At 44.6% G+C, this 27285-nt stretch overlaps 1 protein-coding gene across 2 annotated transcripts in view; it reads left to right on the top strand.

Moving 5' to 3' along the window:
• Nucleotides 1-27285, top strand: part of MAP3K13 (mitogen-activated protein kinase kinase kinase 13) — a 68178-nt gene that overhangs the window by 31370 nt on the left and 9523 nt on the right. The window contains exons 1-10 of one of the 2 annotated variants that reach the window (XM_065640270.1): nucleotides 48-123; nucleotides 11338-11906; nucleotides 18373-18556; nucleotides 19605-19796; nucleotides 20675-20833; nucleotides 23061-23219; nucleotides 24409-24517; nucleotides 24932-25041; nucleotides 26164-26280; nucleotides 26674-26811. In XM_065640270.1, coding sequence (XP_065496342.1) covers nucleotides 11411-11906; nucleotides 18373-18556; nucleotides 19605-19796; nucleotides 20675-20833; nucleotides 23061-23219; nucleotides 24409-24517; nucleotides 24932-25041; nucleotides 26164-26280; nucleotides 26674-26811 — 1664 coding nt within the window. In that variant the 5' untranslated portion in view covers nucleotides 48-123; nucleotides 11338-11410. Of the gene's footprint in view, nucleotides 1-47; nucleotides 124-11337; nucleotides 11907-18372; nucleotides 18557-19604; nucleotides 19797-20674; nucleotides 20834-23060; nucleotides 23220-24408; nucleotides 24518-24931; nucleotides 25042-26163; nucleotides 26281-26673; nucleotides 26812-27285 lie in introns of those variants that run through there. The other variant, XM_065640269.1, reaches the window with a different exon arrangement.

Here is a 27285-nt window from a genome sequence, read left to right as displayed (position 1 = left end):
CTGCGGGATCGTGTGGGTGGAATTTCCTTTTATTTTGCAACACTTCCTTTTTTTTTTTTTTTTTTTGCCTTCCATCTTTTTAAAACAAGAAAATGGAGCATCACATAGGGAGTCTTAATCCTCGTGAGTATTTACATGAGAATGCCTTTTTTTTTTTTTTTTGGAAGCGTGTGTGCTTTTTGTGTGTGTGTGTTTAATGGTCAGCGTTGCCCTTTCACCGTTTATTTCGGAAGGACAGATGGATGTCGCGTTTGTGATGTGAAAGGGCTGACAAAATGATGCTGAGAGAAGGGAAGAGGAAACGTGAAACCTTAATTTATCCGTCAGTGCATGTAAATCCGATAGCCGGCCTGTCCTTTTGCTTGTCGGTGTGCTAGACATTTTTCAGCTGCAATTCTGCACGTTATCTTCCTGTGCCCCCCTTTTAAAGGGGAAGGGAATGGCAATGGAGAATGGGTATATATGGAATATACAGGGAATTACGGAATAATTACTAGAGATGGTATGAAGGAGCAGAATTGTATTTTTTGCCTTCTAGGCAATTGTATTTTTTTTTTCCTTGTGGGCTAATCAAACAATTCTCCTATTGTGTTAGAGTAATAAATAATTTAATTTATTATTGAGATGAAGAAGAGATGTATTTTTCTCTCTATCAGCTGGGTAGGAATTTATTCCTTTATTGTTGAAAATAGCAGTTTGAGCTGTCTCTGTGTGCTAAACACATGATTTTTACCCCTCATTTTCCTAATAGATTGGGAAGCTGGGGTATTATTGCAGTTAATGATACTGTTCACTGGGGCAAGATTTGTCATATTCGTGCTTACCTGAATGGGCCATGATGTCATGTTTTCTCCCGATGAAATGAGTGGAGCTGCTCTTTTATTTTTGTTTTTTTGGGGGCGGTTTAGGTACAGCAATAGCTCGGTCACATCAAGCCACATGTCTCTCTTAAGTAAATGAAAAACTGGATATTTTAGAAAGATGACATCAGGCTCCTATGTTTGGATATACTGATTTTTATCAATAGGCAGTCTGTTCAGCAGAAGAAACTGAAGGAACCTATTCTGATGGATCATTTTGAGGGAGAAGATATTTGAAATAAAAACCAAACAGATGAATGAAATGAGAGATTCAGCTGCTCCTACTGGCAAACGTGGGCACTTCTCACAGCAAGCGCTGTGTGTGTAGCCACAGACGTCCTGGGACATCCTAGAATGCGGAGGTTAAAGTTGTCATTGGTTTAAAAGTTTTTGTTACTACCCCTTTTTGTTGTGTACCCGAATGTATGCAGGTTTTTGTTTCTAGAGACGACCCTTTGAACCCCTGTTTCTATAGCAGACGTCTGCTGTGAAAAACAGATAAATCATGATTTTGCTGTAGTGGCTTTTGTTTGTTTGTTTGTTTTGCTTTAACACCAGTTTTATTTCCTGTATTTTGGACCTCCGGTCTGATTCTTTGATCTAGAATGGTCCTGTCATTCAGATTTGTCTTTGTCCCCTGCTGCCTGATAGTTTGATTTATAGCTGGCATTCATTTTGACCCCTGTGTCTGGAATTAGCAAATAACTTTCAGCACAGAATATATGGTAGGGACTCTTAGTGCTTCTCAGCTAGAGGTGAACTTGTGTTTAAAAATGCTTGGGTTGTTTTCTTCTGGTTGCATTTTTAACCTTCCTCTTTTGTCTCCTATTGTAAAGATTTAAGTGGCTTATCTCCAGTGGGTCAGAAAATTGAGTAATGATTTATTTGAACATCTCTTCATAGGTAAGCCGTTTCACGATTAGTAGTTACTAAAACGTGGTTCTGCTCGAAGCGGTGGCAGGTTAAGAAATGTTTTACAGTATTTCCTGTTTTCTTATGACTCTTTTACAGCAGATGTGAGATGGGGACTGATTAGACTGGAGTTGTTCATGTCTGATCCTCCTTCCAGGCTTTCTGCAGCTGAGCTGTGTGGAGTGGATTTCAAACACTAGGACTTCTCAAAATGACAGAGTTTTTACATAAAACTTTCATACGTAAAAATAAAAATAAAAGGCTGGCATTAGTCATATGAAGAGATTTAAAACTGGTGCAGGTTCCTCCTCCTCCACCCAAACCTGGCTGTGCACCGAGCATTTTAGCCAAGCTCCCACCTGCGATCCTGTGTTTGTAAGAAGGCAGCAGCAGTCTCAGTGATTTTACAATTTCCAATGAGTTTCTCAGTTATATTTGGGTCAAAATGAGTCAGTCGAGGCCAATGTTCCCTCTGCAGAAGAGGCTGAAGCTCTCAGGGGCTTGTTTGGCACTTCAGCAAGCCTTGGCGAGCTTATGGGACTTCTTATTTTTACCCCTTCTTGGCAAATACGTCCCGTGCTTGGGCTTTAGTCTTTTGTAGGCTGCTGGTTTTGTGACTTTATGGCGAATCACTCTCAAGTCTTGGGGAGCGAGGAGTAAATATTTCACCTAAGGCACACGCTGCTTTGGATTGAATAGCAAGTTGGCAGCTGCGGCAGAGATGCCAAGGTGGGCCGGGAGCAGCAACACTGGGTGTACTTACTCCCACCCCTATAAATACTCATCGTGCATGTTGACCTCTGTCCTCTTTCCTTGTTTACAACCTCAACCGAAAAGTCGGTTGCTGGAGCGGGCTCAAAGGCATTAACAACAGTTGGGTGTAGGCCAGGGCGAAGAATAAATGTCTCTGGGTAAAGTACAGGGGTTTTATAGCCCTTGGGTGAAGCTGGAATTGTTTGTGCTGGTTCTTGTGGAGCAGTCGCTGGCTCAGCATGAGGGCAGGAAGGAGAAAGTCCTGGCGGGCTGTGGGTGGGCGGCTGGACTTTTTCCAGCCCAGTGGGCTTGAGGAATGGAGGTCTCTCTGTGTGGACATTTTCTTCATTCCTAGGATGCTTGTCCTTTCCTGTCCCCAGCCCGTCGCTCTGTTACCTTCTGGAGGACACCAAGATCAGGAACGCAACCTCCGGAGGGTCCTCTGCGGTTCTTCAGCCCGTGCCTGCGTGTAGCGTGTGCTGTCTGATCGCGTTCCCATCGCGTCAAGCGCTAGCGGCCTAAGAGCAGGATCACACCTCTGGGATGTTGTTCTTGCGCTGTGTCGGTAATACGGGCTTAGTAGAGGCTCCTGAGCAAGTCGTTGTGCTTGCTTCTATTGAGGAGTAATCCTCTTTGCTCGTACGAGCGTTATGGTGCTTACTAAATACAACTTAGTACTACTGTGGCTTCTCATCTGAGAGATTTCCAGCTGGATTTCAGGTGTCCCTTTCCCATCGGGTCCATGCGCTCTGGTAATGTTGATAGAGGCCAAAGCATCGCATGTACCCCAGCAGTTTGTGGACTTTCAGTTGTTTAGTAACTTTAATACTGAGTATGGAGCATGTAAGCTGCTAGCACTGAGAAGTTTGTGTGTATAACTTTTACATGTCAAGTGTGCTTGGCAAATACTGAATAATTCATACCTGCTACAGAAATAAGAACAAGCATGTGAGTGAATTTACCTGAGACGGGTTTTGATGCCTCACATGAATTAAAGTGAGGGTTTGATTCATTCACTGGATTCCTGAAAATAGCACTTTGATATTGATCTTCATCCTCAAAGATCTTTCAGATATTAGTTAATCTTAACACTGCTCCTTGGAGGAAAATACAATGTTTCAGTTCTGTGAGTAGGGGAAATAACGAGATACTGTTTGTGGGTAACACTGGAACATTTTAATGGCTTCATGTGGCAATGTCAAAGAGGCTGTAAAGTGTCTGTGAACTTGAATTCGAGTTTTTCCTGGGTTTTGTAGTTGTAGGATATTTGAATTTAAATCCTGTAATCTGTTATTGCTATTTAGTACTACAACATGGATCTTTAATGAGGTAAGAAAGAAGTGCGGAATTCTGAAGGATGAAGAGAGAAAAGGAGCAGAGCTTGAAGTCTGTGGCTGGGTTTTAAAAGTTGATTCACGCTATGAAGACAGCTGGAAAGATGAAAGAGAAGAGTGTAACTTAAGGTCATTTCTAAATTTCAGTCTAAGACTAATTCCAATAGTAATTCAGTAATATAAAAGGCTAATCAGCATTTAGTCCGTCTTTTATACCAGCTAAATGTTTTACAATGGTGTTGATGAGCCTGTGATGGAGGGTATCCGTTGTCAATTAGACGTCAGAACGTTATATATGAAATTTCTGGTGTTTAATGTATGCACATAGCTCAAGACATGCAAACAACCCGAGTGAGGGAAAACAGAAGTAGCAATTAGGCATAAAAAGTTAAACCACTTTTAAGCGCTTGCAACACTATGATACAACCTGGTCTGTGGTTTGTTACCCCCACCCCCCTGATAGATTATCCTTTCCTCCAAATCCAGGGGCCTGAGTTGAGAAGCACGGAGAAGGGCTGCTCCGCAGCGCAAACGTGTAGTACCAGGATCCTGCAACAGATATATGAGTCCTTATGCAACATCACTGATGTCCTATGGCATCAGATTATGCAATTTCTGAGCAGAAGAACGCAAAGCCCGGAGAGAACGCAGTAGCATTTTAGCAGATCCAAAAATACCTTATACAGGATAGAGGAAGCGTTTATGTGTGTAGTGCTGGAAATACGCAGTTATGTAAGCTGCTTATTTCACAAGCTGCGCTTTGCAAAGCTGGCTAGCAGGTGAAATGGGAATCAATCTCGCCTTCCTTGGAATCAGATGGAGAGGTCTCCCTGAGTACAAGGGAGGGTGGATTTGCTTTTTGCCTTGTTCACAAAGGTGATTTTTTTTTTTTTCTTTATTAGTTCCTCACACCAAAAAAAAAAGTGGATGCTTGATTTCTTTTTCCAAATCAAGCACTTTTTCCCCCACAAATCTCTGACCTTATGTTGAAGGAGTTCCTAGTTTAATATTTGTCCAGTGTTTGTGGAGGTAGAAATTCATTCCTACGCTGGGAGCTGGTGCAGATGCACAAATTTCATGTGGGGCTCAGAGTCAACAAAGTTCTTTAGAGCTGAAGTAAGGCCTTGGGAGTCTATTCGATTTCTTTGGAGGGGGTCAAGAGGGTGTCAGACAAGGGGATGTGGTTGATCTATTGAAATTTTGGCAAGAACACTCACCAGACTCTTAGAGAAACTAAACAGCTATAAAATAACAGGGACACCCTTCTTGCAGGCAAATGATTGGTGAAAGGATAAGAAATAAGAGTAAGGATAAATAGACAATAACATTGCGACATTTTTCTCTAAAAGGAGTTGTCATACGGCTCTGCTTTGGGAATTGTGCTACTCAGACACTTTCTACCTTTTCTTCCCTTATCCAGATCATTTAGGAATATTCTGAAGCAAGAACATTTAGGCTGTGAGACCAGAGAAGTAAGGTGTTCAGGATAATAAACACGTAGTCCAGCTGCAGAGAGTACTGGAAGGCTCTTGTGAACTTGGGTGATAAAACTGTCAGTCAAATTTAGGGTTGATTAAGGTGATACCGGAGAAATGGAAAAGATATAGGGAGGTGATCAAAGACACAGAGCAGCTTTCACATGGTGAATGAGAAGGAAGAGTGGAAATTGTTAGGCTTGAAAAAAGGTGTTGGAGCGGAGGATGGGATAGTTCATAAAATCACAGCTGGCGTTAAGAAGAAACTGAAACCGTGAACAACTGGTTGTTCGAAGAAAGGAATTAAATGAGAGATGCAAAGCGAAGAATAGTTGGCGTTACCTTAGACAACAAACAGTTAAGCTGCAAAACTCCTTGCCACAGCATAGTGGCTGCCAAAGCGTTCTGGTGAAAAAAGCCTCTTTGACGCATTTGCACAGGAAAAATACTTTGTGGGCTGTAGAATAGAAAAATACCACTGGAGGAAAGTCAGTGAGCTGCAGGTCGGGGAACTGGGTGGGTTTGCTGCCCGCGGGTCCTGCTCTCGGGCTTTGGAGGCGATGCTGGACCTGGCGTTCTGCTGGGGGCCAGCGGCCACTTATTGCTGCTCTGATGGGCTGAGCTGGAATATATAAGGTGCAGAGCGAACCTCCAGCTGGCTCTGTGCACAGAGCTCCAATTCAGGCAGCATGAATATTTCTTGGCTGGTATACCAAACTATTTTTGTCATTGTCAGAAAGGGTTCAGACCAGAAAGCTAGACAGAGTTCTCTTTCTCACTGAAACAGCAACAAAAAAAAAAAAGTATATTACAACCGTAAAATGACTTTTGCCAAAAATGATGAGTCCCTGTTTTAGGACAGACTGGATATATTGAATAAAGGCTACCTTAAATTAGCAGACACATCAATTCAAGCTTCTGTTTTGATAATATGGACGTAGCTATATACAACTTATTTACATGCTTAACACACATGTCTATGTTAAAATATTCAGTTAACATTTTAGAATGATCGTGATAGTTTTGAACCCTAAGCAATTGCTCCCACATAGCTCAGGTGATGATTATGGTGCCTGCAAAAGTTAGTTGTCCTATATTGAGGTAGCATCCAAATGTTTGCTGGAGAAAGGAACTGTAAGTATATATTGCAGTCAGTATTCTGCAGGAGGTACAGAAGTAGTGTAGTATTTATCTGACAGAAAGAACAGGGTAAAGCACAAAAAAGCTGGTGTTACAACACTCCAGTTTTCCCGGATAAATCTGCTGTTTTCTTGTAGAGTGAGTTCAAGCACACGCATAAATGTGTTCGGAGCTGTTGCAGTGACAGCCTGAAGATGTCAAGTGGGTCAGACGAAAAAATTTCCATCTGTTTTATCAGAAATGAATGATGTTTTGGCAGTGTTGTAGCTGTAAGGCGGGATGGTGGCCGAGCATTCGCGCAGGCGTGAGATGGGACACACGTTGTGGTGGGGAAGCAACGTGGTGCCTTGAAGGAGCCGTGTGTCTGGAGAAAGGCCGATTGCTTAGAAAAAGCCAAGCTTTGGCCTTGGGGATGCTCCATAGTTAAAGATTTGCCCATAACGCAGGCTGGACTGTGCCGAGTTAATATGGGCTAGCTTAATAGTATAGTTTCTTTTTTGAAAACCGAACAAAATAGAGTTGTTCGTGGTTGGTTTTTTTGTTCGGTCGGTTCGTTTTCAGCCACGGAAGGGAAAGGCAGAGCAATACTGTGTGGATACATTCATTTGCAATTCCTTCCTCTGAATAATGTGTCTTCAAAACCCCTGAAAACAGAGAGATTGCATTTTGATGGTGTGTAACTCATTCTCTGTCAATAAATCTGCTATTACAGTTTGTGTTCAAAACAACCATGCAGAACACAAACATATATTCCCAGTAACGTCAAACCGTAAAAGTGCAGCATAAGAGGAGTACCTGACCCACTCATACAGCTTTTCCCTCACCAGGAGACCAGGAAGAGGATAAGTTTGTTGGAATCGTGTGTAGTAAAATCATGCGATTACAAAAGCCCGAAGGTCAGAAGTGGTACTGCCAGCTCAGCAGCTCCGGCACTTCTTTCCTCTGCTGAAGTTGTACAGTGTGGAATGGCAAAGGATGGGAGAGGACTGTGTATCAACCTGTTGTCAAAATTCCGTGTAGAAATTGAGAGAGAATCACAAGGGATGCGAGAGCTCAGCTGCAGGATATGTGTAGTGAGATAACTAGACTTTATAAGCATGCTTTTTTCTTTTTTATTAGATTCTGGGACATTTTAAAGAACTGTTCCAAGCCAGGAGTATTGCACTAGTCCAGAGATGAGACACATAAATTGCAGCCGTATTCATAGTGTAGTTACCTTGCTGTACCTAATGCAGCCAGAACGAAATCACTGAGAACCAGGAAAAAAAAGCAAGGGAACTCCAGGGCTTGAATGTAAGGAGTGATATGGACAGGAATCAGTTCTGGCCTTGATATTTGCCATGTATCAGCTGGCTGGTTTCTGCCAGCTGCTCTTTTTTCCGCCCTTAAACATGGATCAGACTGTTGCTTTTATTTCCTTTGTATATTGGAAGTGCAAGCATAGAATATGCTTGACTGGTTAGTATAGAAAATAATGCTTCAAGGAAGCTAACTTAATATTACTGGACATTTGTGCTGTTTGGAAACTGAGCAGCAACCGCTCTGTACTGATGCAGCCTTTACAGTATAGTAACATGTTGTTTGTGTGCTGTGATTTGCTTCTCTATTTTTAGCACAGCTCATTAGAGGAGAAACTTCCACTATGGTCCATGCAAGACACTTGTTTAGCTCCGCCACGTCTTCAAACCTGACCATTGCTTTGGCACTCTCAGAAATATCCAGATTGTGTGGGCAGCCACTCTGATGCTGATTTGGGTGAACCGCCACTTTTCTAATAGTTTTAAACTGCGTTTTGGGCTGTTTCACGTGCTGAGGTGCAGTCTCACCCTTCCCAGAAGAGGCGAACCTTGTGCTCCTTTTGTCTGGGCACAGTGGGATTTTGCCACTGGAAAAAATACTTTGCCTGGAAATGGAATCATTTCCGAGAAGTCGCGATCGTACAAAATTCCACCGAGCCTCAGATTTCCTTATAGACGTAAAATAAATTTGTTACCTTGTCAAAATAGTTCAAATCGGAGGGTCTGCCTTGGAGTCTGCTTTTGTGGAAGCACTTTGTGAAATGTGAGTATCTTAAATGTGCACACAATCCCCCTGCACACAGGGCTTCCAGCTTTTGACGTGAAGGTTGCTCCGGCAGAAGCATCGCTCAGGTGAAAACAGAACGGCGCTCGATTATGCTCTTCGCTGTAGGAGCTATGGAGGCACATATAGATCGTAAACACCCCAAATGGCAAACAGCTTATTTATAATGAAACTTTAAACTTTTGAGAAAATGTTTGCATTGAATGAAACTAAGATTTCTTTTCTTGGGAAGAGTTTAACATGAACAATCTCAGCCAAATCTTGGTGCTCGGACCAAAAGAAGAGGGAAGGCATGATGATAAAGCTTGAAAAATGGTCTTTGGCCCTTGTTTGAGGAGATAGCGAGGTCGAAGACAAGCGAATTTGTCTGTGTTCAGTCAAATTTTGCTAAGGGAAGAGGGTGCGCGTTGCAGAATTTACTGTAATATAAGAGAATTTTAAAAATTAATTTCCCCAACAAGTCAGCATTGATGCACTGTGGTATTAACTGACATCTACTCCCCACCAATGTATCTGGACCACTTCAAGTTGTTTTAAAATAAATGCTGCCATCCCATGCTCTCAGAACAATGAATTCACTACACCAATGAAAAATAAGGCTGCTTATGTAAGTACCTAAATAAGGCTGTATGATGCCAATTTGAAGTTAGTTTTGTAACTTTTGCATGCCTCCTCTCCCCATGAAGCAGATACAGCGGCATACAAGACGGCAGGGCGCTGTCCTTAAAGGCTTTTTTTAATTCGCCTTCTTGGAGAAAGCAATTTGATTTGATAGAACAGACCTAACGTCCCCGAATCGGGGGGTTTCCGAGCTGTGCTGTGATAACCCCGTGGCAGGTAGGAGGGAGCTCAGTCCTGAGAAATTCCAGCCAATATGCCTGTGATTCTGCAATCAGCCTGTTATACAGCACAGAAAATGCACCCAACTTGCCTGAGCTCCATCAGAAAAAGGGATTCTCTGTGTAGAAACTAGGAAAATATGCAATATGTACAGGAAAAGCTGTTCTTTCTCTGTTAAATCTTACATGATCATGCACGAGGTTCTTAGGGACATGGTTTAGTGCTGGAGTTGGGTTATGGTTGGACTCGATGATCCTGTGAAATGATTCTGTGATTGTGAAGTCAGAAAACTACATAGAAAAAAATGCTAGCCTTTATTAGATAGTGTATTTTGAGAGTTGCGTACCAGCAAAACAACTTTGTTCTCCGAGTCCGATTTAATCCTTAATGCACTTCCCATTGTTTAAATTTGAGACGCTGTTGGGATGCTGTTACCCCAAATCATTCTTTTGGCTCTTACTCTAGGGTTCCTTGCAGGGGAAACTGGCTGACGTTTTATTTGCATCTCTTACTACGCTGTGTAATGACAAGCAGACTCCTCTGTAGGAACGCTGCTCATGGTTTGCTTCTGCTGAAGGAATCACTTGTCTCTCTTGTCCTTTTGGAAATGAGCAGGGGCAACACACAGCAGGGCTGAATTGGAGTTGGTTTGGTATTTTTCTGAAATTCTGTTCAGCTCTGAAACTTTTTCCTTTTTTTCTTTATATTGACAACAAAATCTGTGTTCATATGACTGCTACTAGTAGTAGTAACCATACTCCTGCAGTCACTGGGGGATCAGTTGCTGTAATGCTGGTCACAGGTAGGTCAGGAGTAACCAGCTCTTGAGCTTCCCGGACAAGTCTGATTCAGCTCCTTTACTAGTATGGACTGTACTGCAATTTTTGCCTTGCTTATTTTGCTTGCCTTTTTTTTTTTTTTTTAAAGAATGAAGTTTGCAGCCTATATGTCATTCCACATGTGATCAGGCAGAAATACAGGAAGGTAAACCAGGCTCCTGGCTGTTCCCATGTGGAGTGGGACCGAAGCCCAGGAGCTTTTCATAGCCCAGGCTGAAGTCTGATCTCCAATGACCTCGTCTTGAGAAGCTGAGCTGTTCCCTGTCGATTGGCTCTGTACGACCTGGCCGCCTCTTTCTTCCTCCTCGTGGCTGTTGGCAGAGCCCGGGACTTTGCACCCAATGTGACTGATCTTACTTTTTAACAAAATAGTTTCTGTTAATGCCATTTTTCCCACCCCGCCTCTTCAGCCTACCCTTCCTGCAGAGGGGAAGCAGAGCAGCGGGACGAGGTGCTTATGGAAGGAGGGAGATCAGAGAGGAGGTTATACAGTTCCTGTGGAGCTCTGTAAGTCTTAGCTGTTTATTAGGGTGACATCTACATGGTTAGAGAATGTAATGTGTCTTGCTAGTTTGAACTTGGAAGCATTAAACTGAAGGAGCATAACTATGTGGGGCTCTGACTGTCCCTTGGTGGGCTCGGGGTCCCTGTGTCACTGCACTTCGGTTCTCTACATCTTGTCTCAAGGGTTTGCAGAGGAGTCCAGAGTTCGTGGGCTGTTCCAGACCCAGAGACTGGGCTCAGACCCTACTGAGCGGGGAAACACCTGGAGCTCAGCTTCAGCCTGATAAATGCTATAGGAGCCATGAAGAAACTGCTCTTTGCTGCCGAGAGTCTTTCAGGGTTTTGGCCTTCAGGCTTTTGTTTAAATCTTGTGGTGTTTGTTTCCCTGCAAATTCCTGCAGTAGGTTACTGAGAGTTCTGGGAGAGTGGAGTTTCTGTTGGAATAATTTATTTGCTTCTTTTAGGGCAGTAATTGTTTACTAAGTATAAGCAGTTGTCTGGAATGTCTGGTTAATTATCAGCTCGCCTCTGTGAAAGTGCACGTAGTGAAAACACTTAAATAAAAATTTGAAAGTAGTTCTTTTTCCTCTCGTTTCAGGTACTGGGTCCACGTGTCACATCTGAATCATGTTGTACTAATTCTCTAAGTACTGACTCAGACCATCTCCTTGATGCACACTCACGGCATCATGGCCAGTACTCAGGAGCGCCTGAGCTTGTCTTCCTCTCCCAACTCGATGGGCAAAGCTTTCTGTGAAGATAAAGACTTCAGTAGGTTACACGATGAACCTACTGGGAACCACCCGTCCCCCGAGCTCATAGAGGACGTGCGCGAGAAGGGCTTGCTGCAGACGGACCTCATGGAAAATGTGAGCAGCCCGGTGACGGCGGCCGTACTGACCAGCATCAGCGAGGACTCCAGGGACCAGTTTGAGAACAGCGTGCTGCAGCTGCGGGAGCAGGACGAGTCGGAAACAGCCATTCCTCAGGGCAACAGGAGCGCTATGGATGGGGAGAGCAACGGCGGGGCGGACGATGTTAAAGTCCAGTTCAACCGATCGGGCAGCGGGAGCGGTGGGTTTCTTGAGGGCCTTTTCGGTTGTCTGAGGCCCGTGTGGAACATCATAGGCAAGGCTTACTCCACAGACTACAAACTGCAGCAGCAAGGTGAGTAGGGAAGCAGACTTAATGCTTCTAGGGGAACATGCGAGGATGAGGGAAGCAACCCAGGGCTTTTTCCCAGCTTTCTGTGTGACCGTTCTTCTCTTGTGCAGCCCTGTTATGAGTCTGCAGAGAGAAATGTTGGAGCACAAGTTTTATGAGTAGCGGCTGAGGGACCTGGGCGGTTCAGCTGGAGAACAGGAGCTGAGGGGAGACCTTCTGATCTCTGAACTGCCTGAAAGGAGCTTGGAGCCAGGGGGGGTCGGGCTCTGCTCCCCAGGAACAAGCGCCAGGACCAGAGGAAACGGCCTCAAGTTGCGCCAGGGGAGGTTGAGGTTGGATCTGGGGAACAATTTCTTCCCCAAAGGGTTGTCGGGCATTGGAACAGGCTGCCCAGGGCAGTGCTGGAGTCACCATCCCTGGAGGGGTTTAAAAGGCACATAGATGAGGTTCTCAGGGACACGGCTTAGTGCTAGAGTTAGGTTATAGTTGGACTTGATGGTCGTGAGGGTCTCTTCCAACCACAGTGAATCTGTGATTCTATGATAAATCCTGCACTGTATAGCCAGCTGCTGTTGTTTGTAGCGAAGGCAGCTCGCGGTGCAGTCAAGAGCAGTTGCCTGTTCTGGCCCATGCCTTGGACCCTTGTGACAAGATCTGAATCTGAACTGGCTATTTGTGTAAGTGAGGGTCGGAAAGAATTGTGCTGGACTCATGGATTGCACCAACTACTTCATTTCTGCATTTTCATCATGCATTTCTGCTCCTGCATGTGGATGTGAAGGTTGTCTCCAGTTGGCCACCAAATAGCAGTGCTATTGCTTCTCTATGGGCAGACTACATGAGCTTTTATGTCTTTTTGTTCAGGGGTAATTTTACGTTTCCAGAAATACGTCCTTTAGCGTTTATACCTTTTTCATTTAGATGCATAGATGTGTAAATGTATAAGAGTGTGTGTGTGTGAGTATAACTATAAATATATATATAAAAAATATGTTGTTCGGCAGTAAGTAATGACCCAGTCAATCACATATATGTATCTTTAGGGGTTACTGGAAGCTGAAGAGCAGAGCATGCTCTGCCTTTGGTGTCCAGTTTCTCCCCTAGCACAGGGGAGAAAGAACAAACTGTCATTAGAATGAAGGAGCTGAAATGGGGGTGAGGGTTATTGAAAATGGGAGCAGCCTGGCCAGCATACCATACTGTGGGGTGCAGTTCTCCTGTATTGCTGTGATCATGACTCAGTATCAATCAAATCATTTTTTGGCATATGTAAATTATAAGATATGCGGGCAGAAATACCATCTGAGGGGTTCATATTTAAACCTCAGAGTTGGGTTGGGGAGCGGTTCCTAATCTGAGGGAACAGAGCTGTTCAGTAACATGTTGGGTGAATCTGCCTTGAAATAATCTTACTCCTCCTTCCTCGGATCGGTGGTTTCCAGGTCAGGGCTCTGAGCAGGGAAACACTCCTGCATTTTGGAATGAACAAGCCTCTTGTTCATCAGACCTGTGTGCTCAGCAAGGGCTTACTTGGTTTTTAAATCCTTTGGTTCTAAGTTTTGTCTGCGTGTCGTAAACTCGATATGCACACGTGCTCGAGTCTATAATAAGGAAAGGTGACTGAAAATTCCTTGCGGAATTAACACCATTGGGGTGCCAGTACATCTGTCTTACGCTGCTTTGGTTTGGGTGCTCAGTGTTTTTAAGCGAAGCCGAAACTTTCCGAGGAAAGGACACGGATGTGGTTACATTGGCGGCTCCCGGCAGTGCTGTGACTGTCCCACACAAATGCCGCTTTGCCAGGTGAGACTTGTCGTCGCCCAGAGCTGCCGAGCCAGCACGTGCTGGCAGGAAAACTACCTGTGAGGCCCAGAGAGCATATTTCGCATATAACTGGGACAGCAGATGCGTTGGAGACCGCGGTTTAATATGTGCTTTGATGGCCCACGGGGGACACTTTCTTTTGTATGAAAGTCGCTAATGAAAAAGAGCAGCTGAGAGCGTTGCTGTATTTGGGGGGTGCACGCAGAGCTCCTCGCCGTATGCACAGAAGTGTCACGCTGTTCTCATTGTCATGAGCACGTTCAGAGCCGTAGATTCGTGGACGCTTTGCAGTTTGCTGTTGGCATTAGGCCCTTCCTGAAAGGGCGATTTTGAAATGGCTACAGATGTGGTTAAGACTGAAGATTAATTGCTATCTGTCTCTGCTGGCCTGTCTGGTTTAGCTTGCATCTTCAATGTCTTCACTGTCAAAAATGAGTGAAAAGAAAAAAAGGGTTGTTTTTTCCTGTTTTCTCTGGAGCTGATCACCTGGTCAGATCTCTGATGGTAGTAGCACGCTTCTGTCACTCAAGGATAAACCCTTTTAAACTGCTTCTGTGCTAAAACTTGAGGATTTTGTCAGAATATTCATGTTCTGTTTTCCAGATGATCTCATTCTTGCTTCTTGCCACAAGAAAATCTTCTTTGTGTGCATTTCATCAGCTACATACAAGCCAGCAGTTTAGTAATGCTGTATGTGATCGCTTTTCTTTTTGCTCTCTTTTAGCAGGAGCACAGAGGGTGCAAGGTTCGTGTTTGTGCCAGTGCCATGCATTTGGAGAAGACAGTCTGGGGAAATGTCCCTGGCTCTTCCAGCAGTAAAGAGAAGCCTGTGGTGGCCTTTTAATCCTGGGAGCTTATTTACAGCTTTGGGCTTGTGCCACAAATCTGTGCAGATGATTTATTTTTTTTCCCCTCTTTATGAAACACCTACTTGAAGCCTGATCCAGGAGCAATCCTTTGAGTCGGGCTGGACCAACAACGGGAGTAGGAGTCCAGTTGGGAAGTGTAGCCCCAAGGAACTTCACGTTGCCTGTGGATGCTGCTCAGATGCTGCTTGACCCCTAAAATCACTCCTGACTATGTTTTTCCAGTTGTTTGCACTGATTTCTAAAAGCTGTTGAGAGCTTACAGGGAGATACTTAGTTCTTTAATTTGCATTTACCAGTTACTTCATTTGGGTCATTGTGACTCCAGCACTTTATAGTAAGACTTGTTTGTGTTTTTTCTGTGGACTCATTTGCCTTCTGAGCCATTTCCTTTGGATTAAGAATCTGTCTTCAGGAGCTGCTTCCACCTTCCCTTTCACAAGCTACATGTTTAACATCAACACGCGCATTTTTGTGTAGACCTTGAGAGTAAGGTGCTCTGCGAAGTGTGCTTGTGTGTTTGGGTTTTTTGCAAACCAGAGATGCTTCTTGTCACAGTGCCAGTGCTGGCGAGTGGCCAGTGCTGGCAAACAGCAAAAATTTGCCTCAAATAGATTGACTCAGTGGCTCAGGCTGCTCTTGTGTTTCTTCCCAATGGGAAACAGATTCCCATCATTCTGCTCAGATGGTTCTTAATCACCTTAGAAACGCAAGCTCTTGCGTAATTCCTGCTGCTATGACGCTTTAATTTATTTAGGGGAAGCGTCCCACAGGTTCCTTTAGGCCCTGAGGAGTCTGGAATCCAAACTTCTCCATCCCAATAGGAGATATCCTCATCTCTCTGCTGCTGCAAGCCCTGGAGCCTGGGCAACCTCAAAGGGGATTTGGCCGAGCAATGTTCACAAGCTTATTGAACAAGGTACCGTTGAGTCTTGATCAGTGTGTCCAGCTGCATCTTCTAGTCACCCTGTTAATTTTCTGGATGGGCACTTTGACTTATTCATCATAGCCACACACCAAAGTTTGTGCAGCTGGTTTATTTGATTTTTTTTTTTTTTTCCCCCCCCGTTTCAAGCTGTCGGTTGAGATGACAGAGATCTCGGCATCGCGTCTCGCGTGCTGTGTTTCTCGTTGTACCTGCTGAGTGGATGTGCCATGGCTGGGACAGCTGGAACTCACCGTTCTTTGCTTCAGGGTGTTGCGGGCTGTTGGGGATGGGTCCATACAGGCGGCTGGGCGGGCTTTACAGCCTGCTCCAGGTGATGTCCGTGGTCTCAGCTTCCAGCTGTGTTCAGCTGGCAGTGTGTTGAGTCCTCTCTTTTCCAGCCTTGCTTGTTGCCCCTCTAATTGTGTAATACTGACCCTTTTCAGCCTGGTGGCCTCAGGGCTGGTCCCAGGTTGCTGTAGGCAGCACGTGCGCAGGGTAATTTAGATGTATTGTTTAATCAGCGGCTTTGGATTATAGTAGAAAATGCAGGTTTGCACCACTAATGCTGACAAACCCTGGTTTTCACTGTAGTCCAGCGCTTTTCTCCACCAGCATTGCTGGGAAGCTTTTCAGTCCTTGCTATGTGATGGGAGCCAAATGAATCGCTGATGCCCTCTTGACAGGTAGCAGCGTGCTCCTCTACAGCAAAAGGGTTTTAAAAAATTTTTGTCTGACTCTTGCATTCTACATTATCTATGGTTTGGCTCTTTGTTCTTGAAACTCCCGGAGATGCAGGATGCTTCGCTGATTGTTGCTGCACTGAAATATGCTCCCTGCACCGTGTCCTCGGTGATCAGGGTGCGAGTGGGATGTGGGGAAGGGTGTTTCTTACCAAATAAACACCAGGTGACTCGCAGGAGGAGGCGCACGAACTTTTGCTTTGTTTCCAATCGCTCTTTGCCTTTGCCATTGCGGAGGTTAGTAGGTAATATTAAGAGCAAATTAGTGCTCCAGGTGATGGCAATGTCATTACCTGTTACTGCTCACAAACTTTGGGCGCTTCAGGGAAATCAATGGCAATGTTGTGCGCCTTGTGCAGGACAGGCAGTCTGCTCGCGTGTGAAGAAACAGCTATTGCAGTACAACAGAATAGTTTCAGTGTTGCCCACGTAAAAATACTGTTATCAACAAACACAAAAATCGACTGGATTTGCCGCCTCCTTTCAGAAGCAATGCATTTGTGAATTAAAAAAGGAATATAGGTCTTCTCAATTCATGAATTTCTTTATTTTCTTCATTTAAAGAATGGTCTTTAAATGTCTAAAGCATTAAATAGCAGTTATAAGTATTGTGACCAAAAAATTGCTCAAGTTGTTTGGTGAAGAATAATGCTTATGATTTTAAAATACTTGAATGTCCTGTGGTCGAGATAGTGGTCACAGCATTTCTTGCATTGGTTTCTGTTAGTTTCTTACATGGACAGGCATTTCTGGCTTTAATATTAAAGGACACGTTTGCTGGTAGGCAAGATGAGCTTCGTGGTGCCATAGTGTTCTTGGAAATTGAGGGTAGGGATCATCCATGGCAAACCCATGGTTGCTGGGGTTCCTTAGTTATAATGCATTTCAGTTGTGCTGTCTTAATATTTTTGTACAACGTAAGGTAGTACGCGGATATATCAGTATGAAAAATAGACTCGTGCAAAGCAACATGTGCTTAGGGTTGAATTTTGCCCTGCCAAGTCAAAGGAAATTCTTGCAATATTTGGTTTGGGTTTCTTTTTTCTAGTTCGGTGAGCAGAAAGATTTGAGTCAGAATCCATCCAGAGGCAGTTTTGGGCACATAAGTTTCCTTTTGGTGAATCTAAAATGGCCACTTTTGCATAATCCCAGTCGCAGCCCCGGGAACACCCCAATGGCTCAGAGACTGGATGAAACGAGGAGACGCACCTTTGTAGTGATCTGAAATAGAGATCCGTACAGGCACGACTTCCTTTTATTTCAGAAATCAGTGGGTTACTTGTCAGTTTTGCTGCTAAATAATTTATTCTCTAAACTTGCAGCTTTATTGAGTTACAGTAAATAAATTATCGGATGCCTTTTGCCATCCCACAAGCAGCACGGTGAAGTAATTTCAAGGTGACCCTCAGCAAGGCTTTCTGTTCGGATGGGCACAGCTGTCTGAAGCAGTTTACGGTGCCGCTGCACCCCTCGGGCAGCGTCCCTACACTGTGCGTGTGGGTACCTAAGAGGAGGAATCCCCTAAGATTTTTTTTTTTTTTTTTTTTTTGCCTGTTCGACACTGATATACACAATGTTGGTGCGGGAAAGACCTATTTCTGTGACTGGTGCTGGTGATTAATGTGCTTTGTTTTGTGTAACTTAGTGGTTGCTGCTCTGTTTTACAAGCTGCCACCTCTGACTTCGCTTTGTATTTCCTATTTTAAGGGGGGGAAAAGCCCCTCAATATATATTTTTTTTTGGACAATGTTAAATATTTTCTTTTCTCGTGTGTTTTTTCAATGGAGTCATGTACTTTTTAAGAGATACCATCACGATTCGATATTGGAGTTGAGGCCCCGCTCCCTAAATTGCCTGTCCTGTGTCCCTGGGATGTTCAGTTGTCACCTGCCAAGTGTCAGTGGCTCATATGAGGGGTCGGCCAGGGCGGTGAGCTCTGCCGAAAAGCAGCTGCGAGGATGGAAAGAAGTCTGGAGGTGACAGTGCTGGGGGGACATGCCGTCTGCACCCCCAGAGAAGTCCACCTTGGGGATGCAAGTGAGATGGCAGGTGCCTGCCGTGATCTTGCCGCGAAATATTTTTGTGGTCTCCATCTTTTCCCTCGTGGGCAGATACGTGGGAGGTGCCGTTCGAGGAGATCTCGGAGCTGCAGTGGCTGGGCAGCGGCGCGCAGGGAGCCGTCTTCCTGGGCAAGTTCCGCGCCGAGGAGGTGGCCATCAAGAAAGTGAGGGATCAGAACGAAACGGACATCAAGCACCTGCGGAAGCTCAAGCACCCCAACATCATCGCGTTCAAGTAGGTTGTGAAACTTGCTAGAAAGGTACCTTGATCCAGAGAAGAGCCTGTCACGGAGGCACCCCAAAGTCAGTTTTAGGTGGACAAAAAGTTCCAAAACAGACTTTATTATGACTGGAAAAGTGTAGTCAGTAAGCCAACTAGAAACGGGGTTTATACAATTAGTTAGCACTCCGACAAGATAAAATACACGTTCAGATATCAGTTGAGGAGATTATTGGGGTACAGCAAAATAAGAATAATGAGGATCCACAGCGTGCATGCACACGCTCACAAGAAACAAAACCAGAGACCTCTCACTCCAGGGTACCCACAAGAACTAATCACTCACCAGGGTTAGGCGAGGACTCATTCAAGGATATATCCAATAAATAACCACTCACCCAAACGAGGAGGTGAGGCGCTCTCAGTCCTGGAAAGTCTCCTTAGACGGTGTCCCAGTCTAAGGGGAGGGCTCCAGGTCACAGACCCGCTGCTCCGAGAAGACCACTCCAAGGGGGCCTTCAGCGGGGACCCCGTTTTATAGTCTGGTCAGATCTGGCTGTGGGCATTACAACATGGTCCACAAGCTTTGCAGCTACTCTGGGCCCCTCCTCTGCTAACGACCCTGTCAATTGACTCAGGGTCCCGTTACCCACCAGCTGGTGGATGTGAAATCACCCTGACCCAGGGTAGGGGAGGATGTGACTGTCAGCACCTTGGTACCACCCTGGGCGTGTACGTGGGGACAGGCACAGCGGGGCACAAAAGGTGCTAAAAGAGCCATCGGCTGCCCCAGTGAAGGCTCCAGATCTCAGGGGGATGTGCAACTGCCACATTTATGTACCCGGCCAAGGTTTTAACAAGCTGTCTGTATGACAAAACAGGCAGTCATCCTTCCTTTTAAAATGAGATTCCTCCTGCCCAAAGCATGCAGGACACATTCCCTGTTTGGGAAAGAGAGCCTTGCGCTGGCACAGGAAATCTTAATAGGTTACTCTCGCTTTTGAGAATCGCTCTGGGACTTTTGCTCTCCTGATCCTCACCAGCTGTGTGTTTCCTCTGCCAGGGGAGTCTGCACGCAAGCCCCGTGCTACTGCATCATCATGGAGTACTGTGCGCACGGGCAGCTCTACGAAGTGCTGCGAGCGGGGCGGAAAGTCACCCCGCGGCTGCTGGTGGATTGGTCCACCGGGATTGCCAGCGGCATGAACTACCTGCACCTTCACAAAATCATCCATCGCGACCTCAAGTCACCAAAGTGAGTCTCTAGCTACTTAAACATTGTGGTTGTCTTTTTTTTTTTTTTTGCTTTCTCGAAGAATAGTTTAAAGTTTGGTCAAAAGCATCATTATCTTTTTTCAATGTTGGCTCAAAACTAATGAGAGCGAAATTAATGGCACTTATTGGCACTCCCCTCCAGTGCTGCAATTCAACAAGACTGGAAATTTTACCAGTACCTCACATGAGAAATAGCAGCCGGGAGATATTTCTAATGATTTGATGGTGTCTGGTCCTTTTTGAAAGTGAAATATTCTGTTGCTTTCTCCTTTTTTATTTTTCCTTCTTATTTATTCTTTTGTTATTTCCCTGGTTTTCTGGAATGTGTCTTTCTCATTTCTCTGTTCCTTTCTGACTAAAACCATGTGGCTGTTTATATTCTTGTTCCCTAGACGTTTATCATTATTAGCCTGTGACATGACATTAGTGCTAGAGTTGGGTTATGGTTGGACTCAATGACTCTGAGGGTCTCCTCCAGCCAAAATGATTCTATGATTCCATGACTGTGGCTGCCTTAAGAGAATACTTTTAGATGGTTTACAGTGCAGTTTAATGTACAACTTTACTGAAATTTCGAAACCTCCCCAGATGTAGTGAATCTTCAGTGACTTGTTAATTTGCGATTTTGTCAAGGTTGTTTTTTTGACTTGTAGCGTTTAGGAATGCATTTGAGGCAAAAAACACAGCCACCCCAAAGAAAGTGAGTGCTTTCATTGGTGAAAATGCATAATCTTTCTTCTCGTGCTGCAGTTGTGAACAGCGTGGCCTCAACTGTTTGTATTAAGAAAGGATTTATTCCCAGTGGTGGTTGTGGTACAAGAAATGTTGCAAAATGCTAATTTTTTTTTCTCCTTCCAGTGTTTTAGTTACACACACAGATGCAGTAAAAATTTCGGATTTTGGTACATCTAAAGAACTCAGCGATAAAAGTACCAAAATGTCTTTTGCGGGAACTGTGGCTTGGATGGCCCCGGAGGTGATACGCAATGAGCCTGTCTCTGAAAAGGTGGATATCTGGTGAGTAGTATTAACGTTTAAACATCTTCACCTTCTGTTTAGCCGCTTGTTTTCCCAGCGCTTACGTATTCGGCGCTCTCTTCTCATCCCGGGCATGGAGATAGTTTGCTATAGTTGACCACCTTTTCCTTTCTGCACACTGGCCTTGGCTGTTGTTCGTACAGCCACAGGACTCTAACCCTGGATCCAAGAGGGAGGAAACCAGGATACATTGTAAGAGTTTCGGACGCCTGTTTCCATCACGTGTGTACTCTGTGTCTCAAAGAACACAAAGCAAGGTTCAGATCTCCATGGTATTAAAAATCCTTGAGAGTGGACTCAGCCTGGGAGCTCCTTTGAGATGCCTCTCCACAAGTTTCAGGGTCCTCAAGGGAACTGCATCTCTGTTTCTGCCTCGTTATTTCTGCATTATTTGATGTCAGTAGCCAGGACGAACACCCTTCTACCTGCTTTACAGCCAGGATGAATATTCCTCCTTGTGGTTTTTTTTCAGCTTCAAGTGCTGTCACCTCCTTTACTGCTGCAGGTCAAAGCCACAAGTGGTTCAGAGTCGGACGTGATGCTGGATTTCCACCCTCAGCTTTCTTTTCCTTTAGGTTCAGGAATATTGTGTGGAGCATCACGTTCCTCTGCTGAGGGCTGTGGGCGCCTCTCTACTCTCTTCTTCAGGGACTTAGAGATGTTGCTCTTTGGTACAGACCTGGAGGTGCCTTTGGTGAGAGTTCCTCTCGAGTCTGCTGCAGTGGTGGGTGCTCCAACTCCTCCTTGACATCCATTCCTCCCCCAAAAGGAGTAAAAGCGACGTTCATGAACGCTGACAAAAATGAGAACAGTTCCTAAGCTGCTTATATGTCTGCCCTCTCTCATCTTTTAACAGCATGCTAAAAAAAAAAATCTATAATCGTATCAGAAGTCTTGAAAATCCTTTGTCAGTTCTTAATCATAACAAAGCTGAAACCAGATGGGGTTTCCTGATAGTTTGTTCAACCACCTGGATCCCTGCTTTCCTGCAGCCCACAGGAAAAATTTTGAGGGGGAAAAAATGTTCAAATTCTGCTTATTTGGTGTTTTTTTTCCCCGACATGATATGAAAGTGCAGCGTTTTTCACAAAGTGTGCAAGCACACTTTGAAAGTGCAATGTTTTTCACATAAAGTTTCCCGACTGATGGTTGTTCAGACCCAGGCGGTTTGTCCCTTAGATGATCTTCTGTACTTAACAAAAGCAACTTGATATCAGTATGAGCCAGAAACACACTTGTCGCTTTTCACCTGGCCTCACCTCGCCTTGCAGCCTGGTCCTTAAAGCACGGTAAGATGTTGGTAATGTGTTGGTTCTCGGCAGCATTTTGTTTTTACCTGTTTGGTGTTTCGTTGGTGTTTCACTGGGTGAAGATGGTAAATAAAACAAAGAACTGTTCGCTGTTATAAATTAAGGTTTTGGTCCTTACTGGTCATTTTACTAAGGAAGAGAGGCAAAGTGGGTTTTCTTACCTATATCTTTCAGTTCTTGTAATAGGGGGTTCTTTTCCAGGCAGAGTTATCTTAATTTTTTCTTTCTTTAGCTTTCCTCAGCACAAAGGAAATATCAGATGAGACTGCATGCGGTTTTCATACTGACACATATCAATGTTGTTGCATTTGTTTCTTAATTTCCTCCTTTCAGTAATTGTAGCAGTGAGTCTCAAGCCCATGAAACTCGTACCTAGGAGCACACGTAACAGCAGAGGGAGCTTTTGACTTTTGCAAAACAGAAGCCCACAAAACACCACCTTTGGTCTGTTGTCTCTCAGACACTAACCAGTTCTGTCTGTCCTGTAGTAGATCTGTTCTTACCAATAAAACCAGTCAAAAGTCTGGCTCAGAAAAGCTAACTTTCCTTTCATTTAACAGAAATAAGATTTAATCTATATATAAAAAAAAAAAAGTGCTTTCAGGATTTTTAAAACCTCAAAAAGAAATAGGAAAGGGTTGGTGAAGTCCAGTATGGTTTGGTGGTCAGCCCAGTGCTGGGGCAAAGGACGAAGAGTTACTTGGTGTGTGAAATAGCTGGTCTTGGTTAGGAAAAACTAGTACGTAAACACTGTTGCATCTACTCACAATTTCAGATCAGACCTACCTAGTTCTCTGCTTCACCAATCAAATAGCAATTTTTCCAAGCTCCAGATGTTTCTGTTGAATTGAATTCACGCAGATTTTTTTTTTTCTCCTGGTTTATTTCTTCATCAGGTCGTTTGGGGTCGTTTTGTGGGAGCTGCTCACTGGAGAGATTCCCTACAAGGACGTGGACTCTTCGGCCATCATTTGGGGAGTGGGCAGCAACAGCCTCCACCTTCCCGTCCCTTCCACCTGCCCCGATGGCTTCAAAATCCTCATGAAGCAGACCTGGTAAGAGCCTGAACCACGGTGGCTCGGTGGGAAGAGAAAAGGAGCTGGAAGGAAAGTAGGGGTAAAATTTCTTGAGGCTGGCTCCAGAGTGAAAGGAAATGATTTTTCACTATGAACCCCCCTTGTAAGTGAGTGGCTTTTGAACCGGACAAAGAGAAAGTGGAGCTTTCTGTATGACACCAGGATTTGACAGGTATAGATGTGGAAAATGCTTTCCGTTTCCTTCATGCACCAGAATAGAGTTGACACTCATTGTCTTGGGTCATGCATTAATGCTATGCCTTTGTAACTGCGTCTTGACACGGGGTGTACGTCATCTTCCAGCATTTCCTCACTCCATGAGTTTTACCAATGGCACGAAGGGGGAAAACAGGCCAGAGCATCTCTGGACCTTTTCAAGTGGCTGTTTTACCCCCTGGCCCTGAGCTGCTGCAGTGTCCGTGCTGAGATGTGCTCTGCCTGGCTGCAAAAAGCAGGAGCAGTTTGTGCAGCTCTGAACAGTGGGTCCCTACACTTCTATCCCCATCTAGTGGAAGCAGAGGAATTTGGAAATCAACAGGATAATGAACTGGGATCTGTTTCTTCTTGACAAAGAAATTAGGAACAGTTTCAGTTTGTATCCTGTCTTTCACTTTGTCTTCACGTTTTCCTATTTTAAATGGTTTTATTATCTTTTTTTTTTTCTTCAGAATACATCATCAAAATTGGGTGTTGGTTTCTTCTCCCAAGTAGCAAGTGATAGGACAAGAGGAAATGGCCTCAAGTTGTGCCAGGGGAGGTTTAGATTGGATGTTAGGAAAAAGTTCTTCCCAGAAGGGGCTGTGGGGCATTGGAACAGGCTGCCCAGGGCAGTGGTGGAGTCACCATCCCTGGAGGGGTTTAAAAGGCGTTTAGACGAGGTTCTCAGGGACATGGGTTAGTGCTAGAGTTGGGTGGTGGTTGGACTCAATGACTCTGAGGGTCTCTTCCAGCTGAAATGATTCTATGGTCACAAACCAAAAACTGAATACAGACCAACTCTAGCACAATAAACTCGTATTCAGCAAAAGAGAAAACAAGAAAAGCTCCTTTAATCTGTCAGCTACATGATTCAGAGTGTATGTTCTGTCAGAACCCATTTCTGAGGGGCAGGAGAAGCCAGCAATGTTAACCTCATCTCATGCTTGGCTGTTTGTCTGTTTTGCTGCAGGCAGAGCAAGCCCCGGAATCGTCCCTCTTTCCGGCAGACACTGATGCACCTGGATATCGCATCTGCTGACGTGCTGGCCACTCCTCAGGAAACCTATTTCAAATCCCAGGTGAGTGGAGAATGGTTGTACAGCCTTGGGGTGGGCGTGAGGAAGCGGGTGCGTTTATTAAAGCTGCAAGAAGCAAGGATTCGAGGGGCAAATAGAGTCAGTATCATCCTAGTGACAGTCATCATTGTCACAAATATAGGTTTCCAAACCATAAGCTTTTCTGTTTACTTTAAATGGCAAAAGGAAAGAAAATGTTGTCTAATTGGAGCACAAAATTAGAAATACCATGTGAAAATGCTGAAACTAAACATGCTGCAATGTTGCTGGCTAAAATAATTCAGCTAACAGAAACACATTTTCAACCCAAACCTGTAATTTTCTGCAGATACAAAGAATGTTGCCCAAGAGTTTTCCTTTGGTGCAACCAGGGATCACAGTCCTTTGTAAATACCTGAAAATAAATTGCTTCCCTAGGCTGAATGGAGAGAAGAAGTGAAGAAACATTTTGAGAAAATTAAAAGTGAAGGAACTTGTATCCACCGGCTAGATGAAGAATTGATTCGGCGTCGAAGAGAAGAGCTGAGGTCTGTTGGCGGTCTTTTGTTTGCTGCTCACTTTTTCCATCCAGCCTTCTCTTCTCCAGCGAAACGAGACCAGGTCCCTCTGCTTTTCTTCTTCTGCTCCTGCCCCTGACTGTTTTCGTGCTCCGGTTGTACTGAGGACCCCAAAACAGGACTCAGGATTCCTGGTGGCATAAATTTGGGCAGCCTAAATTCCTTGTGAGTCCAGAAACAAGCTGAGGGAAAACTATAGAGACGCAGTAGGAACTGTCCCAGCACTTGGGCGATGTGAACAGTTTGCTCCAGGCAAGAAGGGCAAAGGCTTGTGTGTTTACCAGGGAATATTTCTGCCCGAGTTTTGGTGTTTGTGCTAACAGCACTGAAGCAGGTACATCCATCTCAGTGGAAAATGCATCTTGCAGTTTGCCGCGAGCTTTCTCTGCTCTGATGCTTTCTTTGGTTTCGTTATCTCCAGAGAAGTGAACGCACTATCAGCCCACTGACATTTGTTTTCAACATTAGACCAGCTTAAAAGTGAAAGCAGAACGTTTATTTAGGAAAGCGTTATCTTCTGTGATATGTATTTGCAAATACAGTTACAACAGGGAAACATAAACCAGCAAGTAGCAGTTCTGTGTCAAACCTTTGAAACCAAAGGAAACCTTGTTCAGCCAGTTTGATGTATTAGTAGTTGCTGATCAGTGTTCCCCAGCCCTAGGGAGCTTTGGATGGTCACATCTTTCAGCTGGGATTCAATATTGCTGTAGAGCAATATTTCTTTTTATGAAATACAACCAGATGACTTCTTCCTCTGTTTCTTTAGAAGGCGACTTAGTCCCTTCTCTGTGCAAACAGGACAATCAGACCTTGGCCAAAGGGCTTGTGGATGTGTATGAGGCATTTGCAGCTTCTCTAGCGAGAACGTTGCCACTCTTTCAAGACTGTTAAATGCCTTCAGAATCATTCATTGCTGTATCAAGCTCTTAATTGTCATATACTGTAAACTCTGTCTGGGATTAAGTACAAAACAATCAGCAAATTTGACTTTTAGAAGGCCTTTTACTAGAGCACCTGTACTTCTCCTTTATTCTTCTCTCTTGGTCTGTGGACATCAGATTGTGGAATAATGACTTTTCTGTTTTTCAGACATGCATTGGATATCCGTGAACACTATGAGAGAAAGCTGGAGCGGGCCAACAACTTGTACATGGAGCTCAGCGCGATCATGCTGCAGCTGGAGGTCCGGGAGAAGGAGCTCATCAAGTACGTGTCTCTGGGCGTAACGGCATATGCGTACAGGAGGAAAAAAACAGCGCTTCATTTCTAAGCTGTGTAGTGATTGTAGATTTAGCGTCCCCGACAAACTTCTAGGGTAAAGAAAGAGAAAAGCAGTGCTGTTTCTGGACTGTGCGCCAGGGCCCTGTTCCAACTGCCTGATCTCTGCAGAGAGAATTCAGAAAATGCCAGTGTCCTTTCCCAGAACAGCACGTTGTGTTGCACCAGCTGTGGCTGAGAAACAGGCTCACGGTGGAGCTGTCTTTCTGTCCAGCAGGAGCTGCAGTTGGATAGAGAGAGAACTTGTCTGTCTGTTGTGTTGTGTGTTTGGTTTTAATTTTTTTTTTTTTCTAATTTTATTTTTCTTCCCCAATGTTTCAGGAGGGAACAAGCAGTGGAAAAGAAATACCCCGGGACTTACAAACGCCACCCGGTCAGACCAATAATCCACCCCAACACAGTGGAGAAGCTGATGAAGAGGAAAGGGGTCTCCCATAAACCAGGCAGCCAGACTAAACGGTAAGAATTAACCAGCTGTGCCAGGAGCCAGCAGTCGATGCCCACTGAGATGAGCAGGCAGCTTATGTCCCTTTGAGTCTGACGACAACACAAGACAAAGAGGGGTTCACTCTTGGGCCTGGTCTGATCATCGGAACCACTATTGTTTAATTATCTGAAGGTAAAGGGGATGGATCCTGCCTTCCCTTCTGCCTGGGCAGCTCTCTGGAACCATTTGGTCCACGAGATTTTTTCACAGATGATGGTACTTTGACAGGAGATGTCTAATGTGTGTCTGGAACTCCTGCCTGTCCAAGCACAGAGCAGTTAGATCATCCTTGACTTGACTTGAGCGGTAATTAGCAGGGTGAGGGATTGTGAAAACCAGCCAGTCCTCAGGGAGGATGGGTTCATTGTTGAGGAATTAAACTGGGATTTGAGATTTGAGAATTCATGCTGTCCTTTCAGCTATTTCTCTTCTGTGTGACTTTCAGA

The sequence above is a fragment of the Caloenas nicobarica genome, chromosome 8 (genome assembly GCF_036013445.1).
Source record: "Caloenas nicobarica isolate bCalNic1 chromosome 8, bCalNic1.hap1, whole genome shotgun sequence".
Taxonomy (NCBI): domain Eukaryota; kingdom Metazoa; phylum Chordata; class Aves; order Columbiformes; family Columbidae; genus Caloenas; species Caloenas nicobarica.
The sequence above is the reverse complement of the archived record's forward strand: the minus strand, read 5'-3'. Positions and strand labels throughout refer to the sequence as shown.